Source organism: Magallana gigas, chromosome 2, assembly GCF_963853765.1.
Source record: "Magallana gigas chromosome 2, xbMagGiga1.1, whole genome shotgun sequence".
In the NCBI taxonomy this organism is placed as follows: domain Eukaryota; kingdom Metazoa; phylum Mollusca; class Bivalvia; order Ostreida; family Ostreidae; genus Magallana; species Magallana gigas.
In genome coordinates, this window is record NC_088854.1 from 1,028,137 (window position 1) to 1,055,738 (window position 27,602).

Below are 27,602 nucleotides of genomic sequence, written 5' to 3' on the forward strand. Positions count from 1 at the left end.
TTAAATCTGGAATATAGATACATTTTTTAACGATATATAATTGGTCCATCTTTATATTGTCCCTGTAACTTAAAACATAAAGTGCAAAGTTAAACTACTCTATTTCACTGAAACATGCACTAGATATGAATATGTAAGAATCTTATACCGTTGAAAAGTCACATGCGGTATTTGTTATTCCTTATATCATCTTCTTTACCTTATAAATGCACATGTTCATTTCATAGACTTTGATTTCAAATACAATTAAATTCAAAATTCTTAAGTACCTATAACAAATTTAAAAAAGAAACACTTGAATAAATAAAAGTCACCTGTTCTGTGGAAATTGAAAAGTTACATTTTCTATTTCATATCCTAATAAGTATTTCTTCTAATCTTGACAAAAAGTAAGTTTTTATTAACTTACATATAGATATATACATATTTGTTCACCTGTGCAGTTTATCTAGAAAATACCTTGCTCTGTATAAATCCCCGGGCTGTTAGTGATTAGTCAGAATGAAAAAAAGTGTACCTCACTTCATCAAATAATTATATTTTCATTCACCCCTATGTGAAAACAATGAAAACTCCTTTTGTACGGTTTTAATGGAATGTAAATAAAAGTAATCTGTCATGTGGAAATTGATTAGTTGCATGTTATATTTTTAACCAAAACATATGAGATGAGAGCTGGCAAAAAAGTCTGTTATATTACCATGCTAATGATATTTTGCTACCGAAAATTAACTTAAGCAGTTTACACTTTTACGAAATGCATAAGCTGAGGTTCTTAAATAATGTTTCAAGATATTAAAGGGAAATGTCTCGAAATTTCCAAATCCTCATATATGCTCATTGTTTTATGCATACATATATCACCACATTTGGCAGACATAATCAAGCAGTAAAATCAATTTCATTTCAAATAATAAATTCTTTTATATTGAATGATTGTTTAAGCATTGAATGCAGATAAATTAATATTATATCATTGATTAATAAGTACATTTCTCTTTAAATTGTACTATGGCCACTTCATTATATAATGTTTATTGTCTTTAATAGAGAAACCATTTTTTCACACTAGCTACTCTCCATCTGGTAACACAATGTTTTTGGATGTTAGGATTAAGACTGCTATCTTTTTCCTCAGTTGACATTGCATGATTCTATTCTGTAATGATGTTTAGGAAGAGCAGACAATTTAAACATTTTCTTTTTACATTTTGAAATGTATTAAGTTATATTACATTATAAGTATCCATTCAAAATGATATTTTGATTTTCACATTTGCTGTTGGACAACATATACTTTTCTTTCGTTTGCAAAATGTGTACATTCCGATTTATGATGAAATCTATTGTCAATGCTATAATAATCACACATTGTCCATTTTCTTAAATTTCTGTCAATCCAAGTTTGCTATCCTTGATATCTGTAGTATGTATTCTGATGTTCACAACCATATATCGTTTTTGTTTTCTTATTCTAAAAACTGGTCAACAAACGAGTGTATATGTGAAAACCAAAAAACTGAAAAACAAGAAATGTTTGTAAAAAACCTATGCCCCCCTCCCTTGGAAACACCCACAAAGATAATGAACGGAAACTGCAAATAACTGGAATTTTTCTACGTCCAAGGGCCATAACTCTGTCGAAAATTGCTCAATCGAACCCAATATCGAACTTGACCTAGATATTATCATGATAAACCTGTATACCAAATCTCCTACCAATATGTTCATCCTCTGCGAAGAAAATGAGTGGAAACTGCTAATAACTAGATTTTTTCTACATCCAAAGGCCATAACTCTTTCGAAAATTGCTTGATCGTACCCAATATCGAACTTGACCTAGATATTATCATAATAAACCTGAATATCAAATTTCATTCCAATATGTTCATCCTCTGAGAAGAAAATGAACGGAAACTGCAAATAACTGGAATTTTTCTACGTCCAAGGGCCATAACTCTTTCGAAAATTGCTCGATCGTACCCAATATCGAACTTGACCTAGATATTATCATAATAAACCTGAATATCAAATTTCATTCCAATATTTTCATCCTCTGCAAAGAAAATGAACGGAAACTGTTGGTGGACCGACCGACAGCAGCAAAGCAATATGTCCTCCCTTCTTCGAATGTAGGCATAATTATGGTCAGCAGACAAAGCACTATATTTCTGTAATAATATTGATACTCTAGCGGTAGACGCTATTCAATTAAACTTATAAGAAATTACTGTTTTAATAATGTATGGAAAACAAGTGTTACTGCTATAACTACAAAAATTTGTAAAATTTTTTGCAAAGCAGCAAGCTTTACATAGGTAATTACAAGAAAAATTTTCTTTTGGCAAAGAAAAATCATAATAAATACGAGGAAATTTAAATTATCTTAAGTCTCAAAGAAAAAACTATAAGTGGGTGTTAGATTAGTGTATAAAAAAAAACAGGAAGAGCATTACCGACATGTGCTGTTGATATTAATGATTATTTTATTTTTAAATAGGTATCACTGAAACTGAACATGAGTCGCTTGCTTTAGAAAATGACGAGTACTTTTTAAATGTCGCTCATGAAAATGTTAATAATTTTTGTTATACTAAAACTTTGTTTTTGCCAGTGTACAAAAAATTATTTAATGTAATTTTGATAGCGGTTTTGATCCAGACGAGTGATTAATTGGAATTGAAAAACATATTTATAAAAATGAATTGAATCGAAAAATTAGATTGAAAGAGGTTTGCCTTCAGGGCTGCATAATTGAGGAAAATTGGTCAGTATAAGTAAATAATAATTACTTACACTAAAATGTAAATACATATGGGTTTCTTTTTTTCCGTATTCAGCTTTATCATGACCAGATATCTTAAAAAAGATTTAGGTCAAAATTTTAGGTAAACCTCAATCGACCTTTGGTGAACACAACTTAAAAGATTAGAAAGAGGGAATTTTTGACTTAGCTTAGGTATCACTAAGAGAAACCATTCGACTAACAAGTAGTACACGATGTAAAGGACCAATAATCCTGGTGGAGAGACCAGTGGCCATTTTAGGTCACTTCAGTGATCCCTCTTGGTAAATCCAATAATTCTTTAAGGTAAGTCTGGTGGTCTCTCCTGGTAAGACAGATAATCCATCCTTGTGACTCCAATGGTTCCTCTAGGTGAGTCTAGTGGTTCCTCCTATCGAGTACGTCTAGTAAGTCTGGTGGTACTCCTTTAGTAATTCCGGGCCTGAGTCCACAATGGCCACCTCGTAAGTAAGAAGTCTAGTGAGCCCTCCAAATGAGTCCGTACTTCTCACCAAGTGACTGTAATGATCCTTCTAGTTATGTCTAGTGACTCCTCTCATTGAGTTCATCTATTTTATCTGGGGGTTCCCCTTTGGTATTTATTCAATTTATTCTCTCAAACCATTATCATACAATGGTACATGAGGTACAATAACATATTTGCATTAAATTGTGATGTCAAGGGTCTAATAAATTATATATAAATTATAATACAACATAGTAATACATGTGTTAGTAAGCATTAGTAATTAAGAGAAAAGAAATAGTAATAATTCAAAAAGTGGTAGAAAAAGTGGTATCAGACTGCGTTTTACAAAAGAACTTACGACTTACCACCAAATTAATGAATGTTTATTAATTACAAAATAATCAATGTTTTATTGTAATATCTGTAAAATATAATTATGGAAATGAAAATAGTTTTAAATAAATGATTTGATATAAATTTGTTCATTAAAGACCGTTCTATGAGACTAAAAAAGAATTACAACTTTGTCTTAAGCTCATTTGAAAAACGAAGGTTTTGGAGCTTAGCACGACATTATATAAATAGTGCCTGCTTGGGACGGTAACTGTTGAAATTGACAAACCATTGTCAACCGACGCAAAGTGGAGGTTGACAATGGTTTTCGAGGGGTGTCAATTTTAACAGTTACCCTCCCAAACAGACACTATTTATTTTATTATACTGAATGTCTTAATTTTAGAGAAAATTTTACTGCTTTTATATAGAAATGAAGTTAATTTTATGGCGAACCGTATGCGCATAATTTACGCGGATGTAACAATTCGTTGTGTTACCCGTTGCCACGTGTATTACTAAGGCTGAGGGTAATAGAACGAATTATCAATCGCGTCTAAACCAATCAGAATTCATTATTTAACATGAAAGTATAATAAAATTTATTGGTAAGACTTGTAGTGGTCGTGAGTGAGATCGGTGTTCCAACATAATTCCCTAACAGTAGTCAGAAGTCTGGTTTACCAGGTAGTCCCTAATGACAAGGCAAGTAGATTTACGAGATCCATTTTTATAAAAAAAAAAAAAACCAAAAAAAAAACCAAAAACACAACAACAACATCAACAAACTCTATCAATGATGTTTAAATGTCTGGACTTTAATTTATCATGGGGAATGGTTATATAAGGTAGAAAAGTCGTAGGTTTTGATGCTATTGGTTTTAGTGAAATTTTGTGATTTCAAATTTTCTTCAAGTTTCTTTGAATTTTTAAGTACCCACATCTGATTAACACCGCTTCTTGAATATACTGTTGCAAAGTCCTCTAAAAGTTTCTCCTTCACTGTTGTTAATATTTTAATATGGAGAAAAGCAAAGGGTTAGTAGAACATTTACTGATTAATGATTATATATTACCGTACTATTTTTTATTTCAATACTCACATAACAAGCAATCATAACAAAATAAGAAATAGAAACTAAAAAATGTTCATTTTTTGATAGGCAATTTCAATAGAATATCAACAAAAATTTTGTAAAAGGTAGACCTTATTGTCACCACAACAAAGCATTAGATTACGGCTTAATCTTAAATCTTTGCAGGTTGTCAAATACTTCTATATTCTAGATGTGTACAAACCCCAAAATTTCCGATAAAAGTGACTTAGGGAAAACATGTATGTTTAGTAAAACAGATAATGGGATACCAATTAATAGAAATCACTATGTATAATCTTTAAAAAAACAGTACAAAAATGATTTCTTATTATCGTGGGAAATTGTTATTATAGCATTGAATCATTATTTTTGGAAGTATACAGTCTCATAACTGCAGCGGTGTGTGCATACAAATTGAGTAACGCGCGTTAAAAATAGATAGATAAATTTAATTTTAAAGTATAACCAACATTTGCAGAGAAGGCAAGAAGTTAAAAAAATTGTAAAAAAAAAAAATTGGTCTAACAATTAGTATGAAAAACGTCAGTCAGCATGCGACCAAGTGGAAGATTGTATTCGCTGACACGGTCGTTGTATCGACCATAGAACTTCCGAAAAGATTACTTCAAACGAGACTGTTGATAGTCCTGTTTTATCAACTTGTTTGTCAGTAGCTTGCTTCGTCTAAGAAACTGTTCATACGAAGAGCATGCCCTTGTGTATAGATGTGTACAAACCCTAAAATTTACGATAAAAGTGTCTTAAGAAAACATGTAAGCTTTGTTAAACAGATCATGGGATACCAAATCAAAGTACTGAAGTACTGACGGGAGTTGATTTTATCGATTAACATTTATCTTAAAATCAATTTATCTTGCATGGCAATTAGTTTCTAGTTTGTATTTGAATTACGCACTTTTTTGTAATATTAATTTTAAGACTTTTCCGAGAAGAATTTCGAGAAACCCCATATGAATCATGTTGTGTAATATTTAAAAAAGATAGATTTCAATTACTAGTATGTGTTAGTTATCGAAACAATTCTAAAAACTGTATGGATTCAAGCACAATTGATATCGAACTCTACATAGTCTCGTTTAACTAGACGCTCGGCTGTCTCCGACAAGCAAGAGACCCCCCTCTCTGTTTATCGCAGATTTACGGAGACAGCCGAGCGTCTGGTTGAACGAGACTATATTAACTCTGGCGTTGGAATACATGAGACTACAAAAATATCTAAATTGTTCGTAGTATATAAAATTTGACTATTTTCAAAGTGTTTATAGATAGGTTTCCTTGAAAAACAATATTTCAGCATAATTACATCGAAATATTTCTATTATTTTGAAGAAATTAGTCTTGGCAGCGGTGATGATTTCTGCTTAGGTCCAAACACTGTTTCACTTTCGGTTTGCCAGAGTAACTGCATAGAAGAGTTGATTAAAATCAATCCCAATAATAGAAATCCCATATATAATCTTTAAAAAAAAACAGTACAAAAATGATTTCTTATTACCTGTGCAATTTATCTGGGAGATACATTTGTTTTCTGTACCCCAAAGAGTGAGTGAAAACAATGTTCATTCACTCAATCAAATATTTGAGCACACGGCTTAGCGACCGGTCGGCAGGGGATAGTTACTTCTCCTAGGCACCTGATCCCATCTCCATCTTTTAAAGGTCCGTGTTTGCTTTGGTTTGAATTTGTTTTTGACTATATGGATTTCTGAGATGGTTGACAATTTGTTATTGATATTTTTTTATTGATTCTAATCCTATTTTCTTTGAATGAAATCAAGTTTTTCCAAAATATAGAAACAATGAAAGTGCCATTCAGCCAATTCTGTATGGAGCCTCAACAGCCTTAAAAGTAGCAAAAAGAAAAACAACAGCTTTATAGTAAATTAGATGAACTTTATAATATACAATTAACCCAAAGGTATGCTAACGAAAACCTTTTTAAATACACTAGCTTTAGTACTTGAATAATGTTGATCAAAAGTTTAAGAACGAAATGTCTCAAAACTTTCCAAACCTTATCAAATATGTGATCCTCATTGTTGTATGCATATATAAGTGACAGGGTTTATCCAAAAGTAATGCCAAAGATGCAACGAAATCATGAAAAATCTGCGTAACTTTAGAAAATGTTGTTCTTTAAAATAGCTACCTATTTCAATTCAGATCTATGAATGTCAATGCATTGTAAGAGATAAGAAGAAAACATATTTTATAGAGCGTGAAGTGAAGATAGCCGTCGCACGCTGGCAAAGTCATTTTTGAATAATCGGCTTTCCGTTTTGAATTCATAATTAATCCATAATAGAGACTTGCCTAAGGTGCTTAATGCACATTTTCATAACTTTATTTTTTATTAAATAAATTATATCTCTCTTTTTTGTTAGACAGAGTAGTAAATTGGATATCATTTTACCGTGCAATTAGGTTAATACATCGCTCTACAAAAAACACTGAACATAGCCTTATGATATTGTAGATGTTGTAAGAACCAAGCTCGTTACTTTCCTTTCCTTACCTTTACTTCCTTCATTACGTATGTATTCAGACTATTCAATCTATTCATTAGCAATGTATAAGCTTTAGGCATACATTGGATCCAAACTGTGGGTATCCTGTTAACTATTTCTCACTTTGAGGTTGATATGTTAATTCCAATACAATTTCTTATAATTTCTTCTATCGATGCAAACATACATCATATCTTTATTAACATATCTGGTCATTTAGTTCCATGATCTAGAACAAAAGGCACTGCGTAGTTGACCAAAATGAACGTTTCCTAATTTTTTTTATAATAGTTGGAAAAATTTCAAAATGATGTGTTGTTTAGAACTTACTTCAAAGGACTATATATGATATGGGCCTAAAATGGCCCCCTAAAATGAACATCATCATTTTACTGTAATTCTTTGTTTTCTTTGTACAGTTATATATGTGATGTTTTTACATAATGTTCATTTTGATTCAACTGCCCACAATTAAGAAATCTGACATCGTAAAGACAACCTTTTCCCGCCATTTTTGCATTTTTAGCATAAAACCGCTTGTTTTCAAGCAGTTTTTCTTTCAGAAAAACATAGAACAAACAAAATATTTTAAGGTTATGGTGGAGCAAATTTTGAAAAATCGTTTTCTACAATGCACGCACAGGAGAAACGCGGTGCATTGTATGACTTTTTTTTTGGATCAAACATTTTATACATGCATCTGTAATGTTACTGTTTATATGTCAATGTTTTATTAGTTTTTTTTTTAAATATAAATATTATAACTCTATAGAGGCCCTGATCATGAAGCCTAATTAGTGCCCTAATCATGGTACGTAATAATTAATGCAATGACGATAGCTGTCGATAGATGTCGATAGAGAAACATGCAATTACGTGATAGATCATTGGGTCGTCATGATCAGGTCCTTAATAGAGCTGTCGCATTGTCGTTATCGTACCCTTCCATCATCATTGTTGCACGATCGTATCATCGTCATTGCGCTATCGCATTTTCACTTCATCGTCATTGTACCATCTCTTCATCTTCATGCATTGTAAGTAAACAAGGTATTTAGCTAAGTTGTGACCAAAAAAAAAACAACTGAAGGAGACATTCTAGATTGTTCATAAACAGGCTACGTGACTGAAATCAGATATTCTTCATTATTGAAGTAATACTGGGTTTTTTTTTAAGTAAATAGATGTTATCAGACTTACCATATCCTTTGATTATTATGAGTTTAACTTCAAAGAATTAAAAAAAAAAAATACATGTGGCTTGATTAAAATCGGCTTTGATTTTTTTCAACAAATGTAAGTGTAAACCAAATAATAGGAAATATAGGGTCACCCCTGTGTAGGACGTACCGGTAGGATGTTCAAGTCAATGTATAAATACATCTGATTGCGGATGAAGAAAATAACTTCATTTCAAACAAGCAGTCGATTTTCGGTATTGCTACCAGAATAGATCTGTTGAACTAATTTATTTCAACATCAGTCACGGCAGGAACAGTAAAAGGAACAGTTTGTGGACCAGTAAAGGAAACATTGTCCCTAGACTTTAACTGGACCACAGTTTATTGTCTCTACAGGACTATTATATCCCTACGAGTAGCATAATGAATGAAAAATGTTTATATTTTATAGTTTTGTTTTCATTTGTTCATAAAACCAGCAGATATAATAGTTTGTATTGTGCAACGTTATCTTCTTCAGGGAGCCAGAGTCAACGCATAGTGAACTCCTTGCTCCAGTGTCACATTATATTGTGGATCTGTGTTGTATTTAGAACCAGTAGATCTTTATAAATATATCTGCTACCTCACATTCTTTCTCTCCCTTTACATACCTGCCCGACACGTAACACTTGTAACGTGTTTCTCTAACAATAATAAGTATAAGGGTTCTTTTTTAAGTGATATATAATTTTCTTAAGATACTCTGAGTATTTTGATTGACCTGATTATAAAAAGACGTTCCTCTACTCTTCCTGAGTTTTAATGATTTGCTTCTATTAAAATGATTTTACCAGATACTTTACCAGGTATAATATAGACTGGGCAAACTGTCCCGGTACTGGGTTCCTATTAATATTGGGAACCAGGTGCCTCAATCTTATGCAGATCTACTACGTCCTGATTCTCCACTTAATTCCGAGATACCAATACTGCTGGTGAAACTATTTTCAATTCCCACCCTAGCCTCTACTTTCCTGACTATTGCCTTCCAAACACTATTCTCCTTCTTCTCAAGCTTCCCTGATGTGTCGCCTTTGAGCTTCTCCGCCAAGTCTGCCTCAACTGCAGGCTGCACTGACTTATATACCCGTGTTGCAGTCCCTTCTAAAGGTGTCAGGTTATTCCATTTTTATGAGTGCGTTCAATTTGTTTCACACAATTAGGCGGCCTCCTTAGGACATTTGGCTCCCAAGTTGGGTCTCCTGTTAGAGCATGCTGTACCATCGTTAGATGTCAAGACACCTAATTCTTTTAGGGATATAAGTGTCCTAATATTTAATGCCCTGAGCTATATAGTTTGTTTACTTACAAAAGCGATAATGCGACAGGGACAACTCAATGCTCTATCATGTCATCATAAGTTTCTCCCAGCAGCCATTGCACAACATAGCGTTTATTGACGAAAAGACGCTATAGCATTGCTTAATCATCAAACGCCATGTTGTGCAATTGCTGCAGGAATTGTAATCCATTTTAAATAAAGTCAATAGAGCGACGGTGCAATGACGATAGCGCAATGGAAACTTACGATGATATGATGGAGTATCATCTCTTCAATATCGCCTTCTGTGTAATCGCTATCGGACCATCGTGTTATCGCTATCGCGACACCACATCTCACCTTCTTTCATCGTGCCATCGCACCATCGTCATTGCATTGTCACTTCATTGTACTATCGCACCATCGCTTCATCGTCATCGAAGTATGGACGCAAATGTCGACTGAGCGATGATGCGATAGTGAACTGCAAAGCCTTATCCGGATTCCATACACATTTACTGTTTAAAAAGCTATCAAATCTATTTCTATGAAGAAAAGCCTTTTCAAATTGCTTGGTTCATGAAAATTTTCCAGTACATCGGAAAAAAACCCCTTCAAGTTGAAGAATCTTAAACGTTAATTGCAAATCACAACCTCTCCTAAGTAGTGTTCAACCACACACATCACTGGACATTTTGTGATATTTTTTTTTGGTTTGTTTAGATTTAAAACAAAATTGTGAATTTATCCAGAAACAAAACTCAGTTGATTTTTTGTCAATATTTTATATAACTTTTTGTAATTTCTATATTATTATTTCTACTAATCATGACTAATTAACATAAACACGAGATTAAAATTTCATAATTTTCATTTATTTAAAGATAGACAATTTTAATAGAAACCAACAAGAACTTAATAAGTTAGAGCTAATCTTATCACCCCAACCAAACATCAGATATCGGCAAAACCTTTGATCACACAGATTGTTAAATACTTCTATTTTCTGCACAAATTGTAATTACCAAGATTACAAACACAAAAGTAAACATAATGAAAATGTCTTAGAAAAAACATGTATGTTTTGCTAATTATATGAAGGAATAACAATTTGTGGAAATTTCCATACAGATTATATAAATAATCTTAAAAAACAATACCAAATAAATTAAAAAGAACCTTGCATTCTAGGACTCAGAGATTAAGAGTAATAATTTTGAATAAAAATATCATATCATTCCATTAAATATTTCTACTTTGTTAGAATGAAGTCAAGTTTTCCCTGAAAATATGAAAACAATGAAAGTGCATTTTATACAGTTTTATATAGTGTGTAACTAGAAATGGTAAGTTATATGCTATATGTTTAGCCACAACAAGTGAGATTAAAGCTGGCAAAATAAGCTTGGTATACAAAATTGAGACATACTTCAATTATACAAATATGCCAATGACATGCTAATGAAAACCTTTAAAATGCACTAGCTGTGATACTTGAATAAAGCTGATCAAGAGTGTCTCAAAACGTTTCTAATTTGTGACGCACATTGTTGTATGCAAACAAAAAGTGACATTGTTTATTCCAAAAATATATATCTACACAATGCAAACTACTATATATACCATTTAATGAACAAAGAGAGATTTTTCATTTATTATGCTATAACATAGGGATATGTTGCAGTTCTGTATAGACAACGAACTGTGGTCCAATCAAAGTCTCTGGGCACTGTTCCCATTACTGGTCCTCCTGTGTTCCCTTTACTGGTCCTCCAGCGACTGATGTTGAGTGATAAAGTTCAACAGATCTATCCTGGTAGCAATGCCGAAAATCATCTGTTTCTTTGAAACAAAGTTATTGCCTTCATCTGCAATCAGATATTTTTTGTATATATTAACTTCAATGAACTATCAGGTGTCCTACATTACATTGACTCTGTCCTCTTTTGCGTTCTATCATATACTTGGTTAAACATTCCTAACAGATTTTGATCAAGCAAAAAGGAGTTTTATTGTAAAATAAATGTATTTTAAAACTCATCATGATCAAACAGTAGGGTGTGATAACATCTATTCACTGTTAAAAAACAGGTATTTTTTTAATAAAAAAAGTCTATCTGATTTCAGTCTCGTAGCCTGTCCATGAAATGTCTAGAATATCTCCTTAAGATTTGAATTAAACTTTAATTGGAGTTCATTTGTTGTTTACCTACACTAGAATTCATGTTCTGTTGACTTAGTACATTGACAATCATTCTATGTTTACTTACACTAGCTTCATCTTTTAATTACACTTAAGTACATCCTTTTTCTTTACTTACATTGTCTTTGTCCATGAACAACCAACACAAAGTGGTCAGTGTCCAACATCCTGGATATTTCTCCTAGACTTGTTGCCATGGACACCTACAATATAGAAGTTGCATAGATTAAGTGTTATATCTAAACTATGATTTTAAATTAAAATAACTCAGTTTTTGAATCATAGGTGCTTCCAGTTTAAGTCAATGTGAAAAAAAAAAATTCACCCCATAGCTATTACATCAGCAAACCTGAAACCTCCAACATTTTGGTCTGTTTTATCGAGTGGTGAAGGTTTTATTGTTTTTACATACCATACATTAATAAAGACATTGTAACTGTTTATCCACAAAAGTAAACTCTTCAGGAAAAAAAAAAGTTGAAACAACTATAGTTTTAAACTTCAGTCACTTCTGGCTGAGATCAAAAGGCTACAATGGCAGTCAGCCTTGTTGATTTTTTTAGTGTAGGGATGATGATTTTTCTATCAACAGGTTTATTTATGATAGGAACACCTATGATTTGAATTTGACAAACTTCTGTTACATTCAAAACAAATATAAATGTGCAATGCTTACCATCTTAAATTGTTTGTACATGGCTTTTGACACTGGGTCAGAGGGTTTAACCTTTGACCTTACAACCTGAGCCATCATATTGCCAACAGTAACCATGCCCAATATGTCCCTGTAACAGAGGTAGAAATAAAGTATGTCATTGATCCTTAAGAATGAATAACATGAATGGATAACTAGTTTATCCTGTTTAAAAGGGCAAGATCATCATTTTAGCTGAAAGCTTTCAAACTTAATATTCTTTTTCCATTCTGAATAATAACAATGCCTAGCCATAGTACTTCTAATAAAGAGATGACTGCAATCTATGGGCAAGTCAATATTTGAATTTCACCTGAATTCAACAATACCATTATGTGATAGCAGTAAAAGACTTTAACTAAAGACACACTACAGTAAATATTGAACATTATTATACTTTCATATTAAATAATGGAATCTGATTTGTTTGGATGCAGTTTATAATCTGTTCTATAACCCTCAGCATTACTTAGCAACAACCTTGGCAGCCTTTAACACAACAAATTGTTACATGCATGTAAATAATGCATGTACGGTTCACTGTAGAATATATACCTTAAAATTAAGAATTCATTATAATAAATTAAATAGTGCATGTTTGGGAGAATTATAGCTGAAATTGACGCCCCTCGAAAACCATAGTCAACCTCCGCTTCAAGTTGACACATCACAACGGCCCAGGACCATTCATCAGTGACGATGCACAAAATGATGATTTACTTACCCCGCATCGTTAACCACTGGCACCTGATCAAATCCTTCTTTGTTCAGAATTTCAAGTGTCTCTTGGATTGTGACTGTTGGAGTCACAGTCAAGGGAGCTCTTAATTGCAAGGCACTCACATGTAGGGAGGACCACCTTAGAACAGAAATCATCAGATGTAGTCAATATTTAAACTGTACGCTCAAAAGCACTTTACACAAAACTGAAAGCACAATTTCACCAACCATAAATAATAGCATTGCTACACATAATACAGTGCACAATTTTATACACATGCAATTTTAATAAAAATTTGAAATAATTCAAATGGACACAAAACCCATTTGAAATATAATTAAGGCTGTTTATTTATGTCTTACTTAAACTTAAATCTCCATAATTAAGATACGAAGCAAATTTAATTAAACTGGCGATGTCTTTTTTTAAAAGATTGAGTTTGTTATAAAAATCAGACATAAATTGGCAGTTAGACTTTAATGTTGTCAGCTTGTACAAACAAACAAAAAAACCCTAAAAGTTTAAATGAAAATTGGGATTCCCTTTAAACAAAAAACATATTAAGTATATATCTAAAATCATAATTTTATATACCTGATGTAAAAAAGAAAATTTATAATTTGCCTATATTTTTGATCTGAGTAGATTTTGATTATATTTCAATAAACAGGAAATGAAAATAAAAAATTCAAAAAAATCCTCACCTCCTTCCAAACAAAAATCATAAGATGTTTGATGCAAATCAAATGAAATGTAAATATTGTGTCAAAAACAAGACAATAACACCATGACTTTTATGAAAGAGTTGAAGGTTTTCTGATGAACTTGTTCTGGGTTTTCCTGCCCCCCATTCTTTTATCAGTACTGTGATTATTCTCCAGTCCCTTGTACAAACTTGATGCTATCTTTAACTTATTTCACGGTATTGTTCATATTGGGTTTATCTTCATTCAACTAATACCTATTTGTCTCACAAAGACAAGCAGTCTATTCAACTCCCCCTATTTATCATTTTTGTTTCATCCGTCCTGTGCAGTTGGATTTTCTCAAAACTCTTTGGCATTTTTTAGTTAAGAAACATGTAAGACTTTTCTGATTGGTTGCTAAGTCAGACACAGCTTTTAGAAAGTCTAATGAAACATTCAGGAAACAATCTCTCAACAATGTGTATCCTTTGCAAAAGATATTGACAATGATGAAATTCTCAAAATGTCCATTTTTCAAAAAATGAATATCATTTTGGGTAAATTAGAACTGGAAGTTTAAAATTGAGTATAACCATCTAATTATTAAAGCACATTACATGGAAACATTAGATCATAGATTACTTGATTGTACCAATCTAAATGATTTTTTTTTTATTATGAATTGCATTGTTAAGCACAATTTTTACTTTGAATAACCAAGGCTTTTAGTATGATAACTGGTTTTTTATCCATTTTCTTTTAAATTTTTGAGAGACACAGCAAGGACTTTAACTTAATAAAATATGATTATTTAACCCATGTCATTTTTTAACAATATTAAAGCATTCCGTCTTTGTTTTATTTTAGATCATTCTGTATTTAAAAAAATTAGAAAGAGTCTTAAGTCCATTGTTGTATTAATTGTAGAAAACATCAGTTGCTGGACAGTGCACAAAGCATGTTATGTTTCATACACCTATGAATGTGACTGTGTACAGTATTGAAGAACATAATGAGTCACAGATGTTATAACACATGTGAAGTTTAGCAGTTTTTGACAGGTGATGAATTCCCTGAGATAGAAACCACAAATGCTGACCTGTTCTTTCCGTTTGTACTGTTAAAAGAAAATTAAAAAGATCCCCTTAATTCAATGTCAAGTCATTTCACGAAAAATCAATTCATCTAACGTATTTTTTTTTTTTTTGTAAAACAATCAATAAAATTAATTTTTAGATTTACATTAACTCTAACTTTATGCTCTTCATGTATTAATTTACCGATATAGCTATTAAACCATAAACATTTACTTATGAGATTCTCATTTGGCACATTACACATGTATGCTTATAGATATAATTTAGAGCTGAAGATAATTAATTCACTTATTTACATAGAAAGGTAAGAGGTTTCAGAAGATAGGCATGCAAACTGAAAGCACATTGACCTTATGTTTCTTATCTTAACTTTTACAGCCGTGGGAAATATGTTACACAATATACGATATATTTACAGTATTTACCATATGTTACTGTACGATATAATTACAGTATATACCATATGTTACTGTAAGATATATATTTACAGTATATACCATATGTTACACTGTACAATTTATTTACAGTATATACCATATGTTACACTGTATGATATATTTACAGTTTATACCATATGTTACACACTGTACGATTTATTTACAGAATATACCATATGTTACACACTGTACAATATATTTACAGTATATACCATATGTTACTGTACGATATATTTACAGTATATACCATATGTTACACACTGTACGATATATTTACAGTATATACCATATGTTACACACTGTACGATATATTTACAGTTTATACCATATGTTACACACTGTACGATATATTTACAGAATATACCATATGTTACACACTGTACAATATATTTACAGTATATACCATATGTTACTGTACGATATATTTACAGTATATACCATATGTTACACACTGTACGATATATTTACAGTATATACCATATGTTACACACTCTACGATATATTTACAGTATATACCATATGTTACACACTGTACAAGGCTGGATGGACAACAAATCCACCTTAAATTAAAAAGAATGGCCTGTTCATCGATAGACTACTTTTAAATAAAGAAAAAATCCATACATTAACTTTTAATTAAAATTTGAAGCTTTTTATAGAGCTTTTCTTTTATACAGACTAAGTCTAAAATGACCAAGAGTAAGACAATCTATCATCTCAAATAAAGTCCTAATATAACATGTTAAATTAAGTCCTAATATAACATGTTAAATAAAGTCCTAATATAACATGTTAAATAAAGTCCTTATATAACATGTTAAATAAAGACTTAATATTAACATGTTTAAAAAATCCTTATATAACATGTTAAATAAAGTCCTTATATAACATGTTAAATAAAGTCCTAATATAACATGTTAAATAAAGTCCTGATATAACATGTTAAATAAAATCCTAATATAACATTTTAATTAAAGTCCTGATATAACATTTTAAATAAAGTCCTGATATAACATGTTAATTAAAGTCCTAATATAACATGTCATATAAAGTCCTGATATAACATGCTAAAAAAATCCTTATACAACATGTTTAATAAAGTCCTAATATAACATGTTCAATAAAGTCCTAATATAACATGTTCAATAAAATCCTAATATAACATGTTAAATAAAGTCCTGATATAACATGTTGAATAAATCCTGTTATAACATGTTAAATAAAGTCCTGATATAACATTTTAAATAAAATCCTAATTTAACATTTTAGATAAAGTCCTAATTTAACATTTTAGACATAGTCGTTATATAACACGTTAAATAAAGTCCTGATATAACATGTTTAAAGTCTTTAATGACTTATGAAGGTCAGTTTGTGATTAGTCGTGTAAAATGATACATCAAGTCTTACTCTTTTATCTACGAAGGTCACTGGGTGGTGCAAACTTACCACTCATTAGATTTTCCTGATACATTAGTGGATTCCAGAAAATTCCTCTGACTCATCCAATCATCGCTGAGAAACTTTGTCCTATTTGAAATTAAAAAAAAAAAAAGATTTAAGATAAGAGTAATATTGCATTAACAATTCATACCAGGGAATATCAGGTTTAAAATAACAACTATCAGTGAATTAGTATGCTTATTAACTGAATAATCTATTTAAAAGAACAAAATGTTTAAAAATCATGTCAAACTTTTCTGTGTACACACAGACATGTGGACAAGGACTTACATGTAGTTTCTGATGGAGTCAGGTAGTATCACCACACATTTCTGGCCTGCTTTCATCCCAAAGTCTTTGATCGCCTTCAGAGCATTAGCCATGGCAGAGCCAGAGCTTCCACCTAGAAAAGGAACATCCAATTAAAACCGGGACACATGTACACAATCTGTAAGCTATTGTTTTATGTATGTAAACCTGGACACATGTACACAATCTGTAAGCTATTGTTTTATGTATGTAAACCTGGACACATGTACACAATCTGTAAGCTATTGTTTTATGTATGTAAACCTGGACACATGTACACAATCTGTAAGCTATTGTTTTATGTATGTAAACCTGGACACATGTACACAATCTGTAAGCTATTGTTTTATGTATGTAAACCTGGACACATGTACACAATCTGTAAGCTATTGTTTTATGTATGTAAACCTGGACACATGTACACAATCTGTAAGCTATTGTTATATGTATGTAAACCTGGACACATGTACACAATCTGTAAGCTATTGTTATATGTATGTATACCTGGACACATGTACACAATCTGTAAGCTATTGTTTTATGTATGTAAACCTGGACAAATGTACACAATATGTAAGCTATTGTTTTATGTATGTAAACCTGGACACATGTACACAATCTGTAAGCTATTGTTTTATGTATGTAAACCTGGACACATGTACACAATCTGTAAGCTATTGTTTTATGTATGTAAACCTGGACACATGTACACAATCTGTAAGCTATTGTTTTATGTATGTAAACCTGGACACATGTACACAATCTGTAAGCTATTGTTTTATGTATGTAAACCTGGACACATGTACACAATCTGTAAGCTATTGTTTTATGTATGTAAACCTGGACACATGTACACAATCTGTAAGCTATTGTTATATGTATGTAAACCTGGACACATGTACACAATCTGTAAGCTATTGTTATATGTATGTATACCTGGACACATGTACACAATCTGTAAGCTATTGTTTTATGTATGTAAACCTGGACACATGTACACAATCTGTAAGCTATTGTTTTATGTATGTAAACCTGGACACATGTACACAATCTGTAAGCTATTGTTTTATGTATGTAAACCTGGACACATGTACACAATCTGTAAGCTATTGTTTTATGTATGTAAACCTGGACACATGTACACAATCTGTAAGTTATTGTTTTATGTTTGTATAGCACTCCCTCAATATTTGGCCTACCAACTACACTTACACATCAATTTAGAGATAGGTGTATTTTATTTTGAGTAAAAAAAACCAAATTGAATGATGTTTCATTATTGTTTGAGTCAATCACTCCACCTTCTACAGGAATGGAGACATGGATAATGTCTCCCACAAACTTTCTCCTCTACTTTTTAGGAACAGTTTTTAAAAATTGATTTAACTTGGCAAATTACAACAAGGTTAAATTTATGACAGTGAAAGACTGATCTAGGCTTGATTACATTGAGACAGCAAGTTTAAACCATAATCTTTCAAGACTATTAAAATTTGGCACTTATTTGCCATGTCATTATTATTTTGCAGTATTTGATGCATCATATATTACATTACATATTTTCAAAATTGTTCTTACATACAGGTAAGCAAAAATATGTCTGTATAATAAATTCCAACTAAAATAATGCCAATGTTATTCTCTTTTCCCTATAGGTCTGTTAATGTTACACAATAAAAAGATATACAACTTTTATCAAGGCAAAAATGATTTAAAGTTAGATTTCTCAGGCAATGTTGCATTGTGTTAAGTGCTGCCACATTAACTTGACTGCCATAATGTGAAGAAGCATATTAACTCAATTCTTTCATTTTAATAAAAAAAATAGATTTTGAGTTATTCCCCTTTTCAAATCATGCTATGAAGATGAAAAAAATATCTGCCAGTCACATTGTAAATTTTTGCCAGATAAACTAAAGAATATTTTTTTTTGGCCAGATACACATTGCATATATATAATTTCTTTATTTACCAATTAAGGGCCCTCAAGGGGCAACATGAAGATTGTACATACAACATTCAATGTACATGTACATAAAACATTCAATAAACATATACAAGAGGGAGATTTGGATGATTGAAAGATGATTGTTACGTTGGATGGATGATTGCATAATATTATATTCACTGCCTACCTACTTACCACACAGTAGGCCCTCCTGTCGAATCATGCGGCGAGCCATGATGAAGGACTCCTTGTCATCGGATTTATACCATTTATCTACCAGCTGTAAACACGTACAAAAATCATTATACCGTTATATCCAACTGCTTTTATCAAGTACACAATTCATTATATCATTATCCAACAGCTGTAAACAGATTGCATAACTTAGCTCAAAAGCCAGACATATCTTGTTAATTTTTAAAGAGCCATGACTGAGTGGTCAGCAATGAAATAAACAGGCCTACATCACATTGTTGTTTGACGCATCTACCCAAAGTCCAAGCTCTTGTTAAAATGGTTCTACTTGGGGACTTTGTCTACGGTCAATCATGAATATAAAATAAAGGACTCCTTATTGACTGATGATATTATAACAAAAACATACTAGTCCATGTGTCTTACACAGAGTAAAAGTATATTTATTTTCCCATCCTACATGTACCATCAAACACTTGAAATACAAGTTTCCCCTTTCCCTCTACCACATACTGTAGGTACAGATGGCTTTGGGTAAAGATACATTTTCCCTCTTCTCTATCAAACACTAAAGGCAGAGTAATTTCCCATCCGCTCCCCCCCCCCCCCCCCCCCAATGGAATTAACATTTACTGATGTATAAACCATATTAGGTCATCTACAAACTATGTAACTAATAATATATAGTTCCTTACTTTTCTGTCAATCACGGTACAAGTAACTACAGGCAACTTTTTTTACTTTTCTGTCACACACTGTAGCTATAGAAATTTCAGTCACACACTGTAGCTATAGAGATTTCTGTTACACACTGTAGCTATAGAGAATTTCACTTACCTTTCTGTCACACATTGTACATTGTAGCTATAGACACTTTCCTTACCTCTCCGTCACACGCTGTAGCTTTAGACAGTTTCCCTTATCTTTCTGTCACACACTGTAGCTTTAGACAGTTTCCCTTATCTTTCTGTCACACGCTGCAGCTATAGAGATTTCTGTCACACAATGTAGCTATACAGAATTTCCCTTATCTTTCTGTCACACGCTGTAGCTTTAGACAGTTTCCCTTACTTTTCTGTCACACACTGTAGCTATAGAGAATTCCCCATACCTTTCTGTCACACACTGTAGGTATAAAATCGTAGCCCACTCCTTCCACTTCATAGAACGTGACGTCAGTTTTGTTAAGAGATTCTGGCTCTGCGATTACAGACCCTAGAGGATCCACTCCAATCACCTGTAAAATGTCAGTACACTGTTTTAATAAAAACAGAAGAAAAATGTTTATGGATCTGTGTGTGTATTTAACCATTAAACTGCTCTGGTAATTCTTGGACGTCAAGGAATGCATTCATTCATACATGGACAACTGATATGAGTTTCATCATATTTGTATGAATATATTGTTTACAGGGCAATATTTGCCTCCATATTATTTTTGCCCCTTTCGTCCTCTTTGTCACTTGGTGAATTTAAGACTGGGCGAATTCCTATGTTTTATATTATTTCTCTTAAAAAACAACAGTGTCTGGGCAAATTCAAGACGGGGCAAAATTGTTTGCAAGTGTAGATTGGCGAAAATTACATGGGACGAAAATAACCCTGTATACAGTATTCAATTTCCTTGGGGAATGAGGGGAGAGGGGGAATCTCAGTTGACGTAAACATGAAGATACAATTGTCAATTGATAACATATTTTGGATAAGAATATGTTTCTGAGAAATTTGAAAAATTAACTTGTTTTCATTAACTACAGTCTTTCCTTACAGTTGAGATACCTGGCATTGATTTACCTGTCATTCTGGGGTAATTTACCTACAGACTTACCTTACAGTTGGGACACCAGACCTTGATTTACCTGTTGTAATGAGGTAATTTGCCTACAGACTTACCTTACAGTTGGGACACCTGGCCTTGATTTACCTGTTGTAATGAGGAAATTTACCTCCAGACTTACCTTACAGTTGGGACACCTGGCCTTGATCTTCCTTGCGATTCCTGTCAGAGTTCCTCCTGTTCCGGCCCCGACCACGACCATGTCCACTTTATCTGTATAAAACAAGCCACACTGTATAAATCTACACAGCAGTCATTAGAAATACTACCAAAGATACTCGGGTTGCTAGAAATTGAATGCAGTTTTGAAACAGCCAACAAATACTACTTTGACCATTCAACTACTGACCATCACAAGCCTGCAGAATTTCCTCTGCTGTCCCATCAAAGTGAGCCAAGGGATTGCTGGGATTGCGGTACTGAAATCACAGTACAATGAAAAAAAATAAAAACTATTTCACTGGATATGACAAATGGCAGGACTAACCTATTTGTGTCATCAAGTCTCGGAAAAAATCACAACTGCCCTACACACCAAAGGTGTCGTGGCCAGCAAGTAAGCGACATGGCCAGCAGTTGCCAAAGAGTGTTAATACAATAAAACAAAGTGAAGCTTACAGATAAAACAACTGACTTTTCAAGAACTTTGTAATGTTGTGTTGAGCAAACACTCAGTTACTAAACGACAACAGGTATAAATACCTGGTCCAGTATGTGGGCATTGGGGATTTCCTCCATCAGCCGCTTGGCCACGCCTATGTGAGACTCAGGGGAATCAAACGCAGCACTGGTTGGGGTCCTCACAATCTCTGCCCCCAGGGCCCGCAGAACGTCCACCTGTGTCAGAAATCAGCTCAATGTCTTATCTACACCTTCTTGTGAATTCAAGTGCCTACCTGTGTTAGGTCAATTATTTCTACTTGTGAGATTACTTAATCCTTATCAATGATATGATACCAATTCTGTCTAAGCTAACTGGCTCTACCTGTAGGAATGATACATATTTCTAATTATTTGGTAAGTTTGCTATTTTCCTATTGCATCATATGCATTAAAACCACATTGAAAAAGTCTGATAAGAGATACTTTATCTATTTATATTATAAATAGTGAAATCCAATATTAGGGTTATTTTCAGTTAAAGATATCCATAGAATGATTTTGATATGTCTTTGTATGCAAACAAGTTAAAATAAGTTACATATTTCCCCCTATCGCCTAACTTTTTACCTGTATATTTCCCCCCATCGCCTAACCTTTACCTGAATATTAGCGAGCGAAGCGAGCTCTAAGAACCAGTGTGCGCAGGAAAAAGAACGAGCTAAACCTACAGTTCATCAAACAAAATTTTTTGTCTACGTCCCATAATGCTCTCTAATGTTTTCATCCGTGGTGCTATGCCAAAAATGGCCGACTTTTAACTCGTAATTTACGGCGACTTAAAGTTTGAAGACACGTTTTGAGTACCGCATATGCTTTGGCGAGACTCAAAAGATTTATTACATGCTTCCATACATCCGTATTGAGTTGGGAAACATAAACAAAGACGAACAGTCATGGATGACGTCACAGTGCACTTGCGCTATATTTCCCGCGATAAATTTACAGGTGGATCAAACATCTGTAATGCGTGTACTAGCTATTTCAGTATAGACTGCGATACCTGCCTCATTGACATATGATTATTATTTTTTTTTTAATATACAGATTTTATGTATATATATTAACAAGAGCCATACTTTACTGTCATATCGATCCATTTTTAAGCTAATTGTGCATGCATAAGTAGGGAGGAAATAAACAATAGGACATTTTGAACTAAATAAAAAGGAATAAAATGAAAAAATAAACAGTTTAAAAAATCATATAGATATTGCATATAGTCGGACCATTAAATTTAAAAGTGGGAAATTACACACCTACAAACAGGTACCAGGCTCTCTCTCTCTCTCTCTCTCTCTCTCTCTCTCTCTCTCTCTCTCTCTCTCTCTCTCTGGGAAGGGGGTTGCGCTGTATGTATCATAACCATTAAAATTAGTACCTTTCGCATACTTATTGTAGAGCAATACTCTCTCAAAAATTCTATGACTTTCGTTGATACCTAAATAAAACTATAAGTTGACAATGATGCAAGGTATGTGTAATTCTTGCTGCGCTCGCCAGAACAGTAGCACCGTAAAACATATTATATCTCTATCGCCTAACCTTTACCTGTATATTATATCTCTATCAATTAACCTTTACCTGTATATTATATCTCTATCAATTAACCTTTACCTGTATATTATATCTCTATCGCCTAACCTTTACCTGTATATTATATCCCTATCGCCTAACCTTTACCTGTATATTATATCCCTATCGCCTAACCTTTACCTGTATATTACAGTATATCTCTATCGCCTAACCTTTACCTGAATATTTGATCTCTATCCCCTACCTTTACCTGTATATTATATACCTATCGCCTAACCTTTACCTGTATATTATATCCCTATCGCCTAACCTTTACCTGTATATTACAGTATATCTCTATCGCCTAACCTTTACCTGAATATTTGATCTCTATCCCCTACCTTTACCTGTATATTATATCCCTATCGCCTAACCTTTACCTGTTTATTATATCCCTATCACCTAACCTTTACCTGTATATTACAGTATATCTCTAATGCCTAACCTTTACCTGTATATCACATATCTATCGCATAACCTTTACCTGTATATTTTATCTCTTTCTACCTGTGATAAAGCATTACCTTTTCCATGCTCATTTTTTCGGGCATCACAATGATACATCGGTATCCCTTCACAGCAGCACCCAGTGCAATACCAATACCTGTATCAAAGGGAGAAGCCACTCAGGTGAAGATGTAAGTATTAAAATAATGCATACATATATATACAAAGTATTTTTCCCTCTACAGCTGCAACAAAAGCCTCACAAATATGTGCATTTAAATGGAACCGTTGTAAACCATTATTGTACTGTAAAATACTAGTGTTTACAGTCTTACTCAACAGTATTGCTTTTACCTGTATTGCCTGACGTTGGTTCAATGAGCACATCTCCAGGTTTTAGCATCCCAGCAGCCTCTGCATCCTCAATCATCCGCAGACCAATCCGATCCTTCACGCTACCCCCCGCATTGAAAAACTCACACTTGGCATCTATAAAAAGATGGACGTGATCATAAATTAATTAGAAAAAAACAAACATCAGTACAGTATCAAACACATGTGTACGTATTATACAATACTAATAGTATGTATTATACAATTATACTAATAGTACATATCATACAATACTAATAGTATGTATTATACATATACAATACTAATAGTACGTATTATACAATACTAATAGTACGTATTATACAATACTAATAGAAACTTGACTTTACAATCCACCAACTCTGAAATTGATAAAGTACACTCTTTAAGAAATATCCTTTTCATCAAGGATGTTCATTTTTCTTTAGACAAGAAAAGCATTTTAGTCACGTACATGTACATTACATACAAATCATATTGTTTTAAACATTAAAAAGCTTTATTTTATTAAAATTTTCCAAATGAATCCAAAACAACTATTCAAGATTACCTTGATGTTACTGTTACCTTTGAATTGACATAGGTAATCAACTATAACTTAAATAATTATATCACTTACTTCTGCATAAAAATTCTTCAATGGGTGGGAGGGAAGCAAAATTGTAAATAGAAAAACATATAGATATATATTTCCAGGAAAATTTAAATTTAAAAATTTTTAGAGTGAATTCCTTACAAACATCACATGGAATGTTCTCTTCTTGCGTGATCCTGTTGACTTTCACCAGTGGTGTGTTACCAATATTGTACAACACATTCGGCATTATCTTAGGTTTGGGTTTCCTTAAATGGAAAATTGATATCAAATGAGGCAAAATTAACACAAATACTTAAAAAAAATATTATGACTTATTGAAAGTAATCTATCCATCACATTTTCAAGGAAATAAAAAATAAAATAATATTAAATAGCATGTTGTGATCAAATACAAAAAAAACCTTTAAATAAATTAGTGTTAATTTAAAGCATTGATGCAAACTTCATGTTCACAGTAAACCATACTGTATCAAAACCACATGACCACACAATGTGTGAAAAAAAGAAAGGATCTACAACAAGCAAAACGGGTCTCCTCTCAGATACCCAAACATATTTATACTGGTATGAACTTGATAACTTGAATTTCTAACACATTCTTCACTGTAACTATATTTAATAATTTTATAATGTTGAAATATAGCATTTATTGAATGGTATAACATAACCTTTTGCATCTGAAAAGCTACCAACCAAATGTTTCATTGTCGTCCTATTTAGCAAATAATCTAGATTTTAAAACTTCTCCAGGAAATAATAATAGAGTGATTTTTAGCTGTATTAGGGAGGCAAAGTAAATAGCACAGATTGTTAGGTCTCAAGAGAGTTATTTCCCATTGGACATCACACTGACGAGACACAAGTGACTTCAGTACATGCATAATCATTGTATATTTCTACCTTGCTCTGATTTTTTACGCTTCCTTTCTTAACAATTCTAAATTATAATTATATTGTCAAATAAAATGACTTCTCCAAGAAAAATTTAAAAAGTAAATAAGATTATTCTGTAAATTTTATTCTGAATCTTTAAGACCTGCACTCCTTCATGTCCTTGGCAGTTGTAAAAAATTTAGAATTTCCGAATTGAAAATGACAGTGAAATTTACATCAAATGTTATCTTCTACAACAGTCTACACATAAGTTGAAACAAGCACTTACAGCTCCTTATGGATATGAGGAGACTCTTTCATCGACTTGGCCTCGTAATATGTGCATTTACTCGGCAAGTCTGGTCTCTGCCAGTTACGGAAAGGACTGGCATTTGCCGCAGGACAACTCTTTTCTGACATTTTCTGATATTCTACAATTACAGAAAAGGCACAGTGAGTAGTTACAATTAGAAAAAAGCCCGGCGAGTGGGAACTCAACAAATTTAGATACTATGCAGTAATTTGAGAAAAGGACTATGTGCGGTATGGTCTAATATATGCCCCCAACTTTAACCAATTTTTAAATAGTGTCGTATAAAAATCAAATCTTCATAAATCATTGTACAGTGGACGCCTATCACTTTAATCTTGATTTTAACCACCATTGCTCATTGGCTATTTATCAATGATGTCAAATTTATGACCTTTTTCCCGCAAATTTGCAAATGGATGAAAATATTCTCATTTTTGCTTTATATTTTTCATTCGGAAGTATAGAGCGCAGGTCTGCTCAAGTAAGATTTTAATATATGTTTTTCTTCAGATTATTATACACACTAAAAAACTGTACTTGAGCAAGCCTGCGCTCAATGTTTCCCAGTCAAAAAACCATCGGAAAACACCCATATTTTGCTTCAAAACATCAATTTATCAAAATTAGGCAATCTTCATGACGTCATTTCTACATTATGACGTCACAGTGGTGATAACCTTTTGCACCCTTATTTTTAAATATGATTCTTACTATCTTCACCCTTATTTTTAAAGTGCTTTATAAAACTTTAATTTTGGGGGCAAAAAATGCATAAAACCGCACATAGTCCTTTATCCTATATATTATTGTCTAAATGATGTTTCTCGTGATATTACTTGATTGGCATTCCTAAAAAAAAATACATGTCAGAATATTTGATTTTAATAACAATAAAATGAGAAATGCTATCTACTGCAGTGGGTCTTGATTAGATCATAGCAACACATATTTCATCTTCATTTTTGACCATTTCGATCCTTATATTGCTTTAAATTATATGGGAGAATACATACATTATTTATGTCTATGAGTACATGTAGTATAAATATCTGTAAACAGAAACATCTGCTATAGGAAAAATCACACAAACCGTGTTTAATTATTTAAAAAAAACCCGAATGGGCCTGTTTTAAAAAATCAGTCATGCAATTGTCAAAATATATGACAAAAAGTAACAATCAGGAAGCGTGATCATTTATAAACATGATAAAATATAGCGTTACATCATTCATGGTCTTTCAGACATACCTGCTTTTTTGATATATGTAATTTTACATATCAAAGCGATTTATTAAAAAAAAAAACTGTGTCCAAGATATAGAATAAGTTACCTGGCCAAGCCTCCACGGTGTACAATTTCGATTGGTCGAGTTGTGGTTTGGTGTCATATGACCTTCACCTTTCTCTATTTACCAAATTTATTCTCTAGTGCGCACTTGTTGACCAAAATTATGTGATGGACTATATGAATGATAAAAAAATATGAATAATTGGAATA

The 27,602-nt window shown here is 32.4% G+C and overlaps 1 protein-coding gene across 3 annotated transcripts; it reads right to left on the reverse strand.

Moving 5' to 3' along the window:
• Positions 1-10,549: 10,549 nt before the first annotated feature.
• Positions 10,550-27,575, reverse strand: LOC105336612 (cystathionine beta-synthase). 3 transcript variants are annotated; one of them, XM_034444467.2, is made up of 17 exons: positions 27,436-27,575; positions 26,081-26,222; positions 25,057-25,163; positions 24,303-24,437; positions 24,026-24,105; positions 21,969-22,103; positions 21,616-21,685; positions 21,388-21,479; positions 20,541-20,666; positions 19,430-19,514; positions 17,269-17,380; positions 16,984-17,064; positions 15,100-15,117; positions 13,318-13,452; positions 12,576-12,684; positions 12,018-12,102; positions 10,550-11,564 (listed from the first exon to the last, which is right to left on the reverse strand). In XM_034444467.2, exons 2-17 carry the CDS (start codon positions 26,209-26,211, stop codon positions 11,458-11,460), a joined length of 1,608 nt encoding a protein of 535 aa, XP_034300358.2. In that variant the 5' UTR covers positions 26,212-26,222; positions 27,436-27,575; the 3' UTR covers positions 10,550-11,457. The 3 variants fall into 3 exon arrangements, with proteins under 3 accessions (XP_034300358.2, XP_034300359.2, XP_034300361.2); XM_034444468.2 differs by having other exon boundaries at positions 27,353-27,455; XM_034444470.2 differs by lacking the exon at positions 15,100-15,117.
• Between the last annotated feature and the right edge of the window lie 27 nt (positions 27,576-27,602).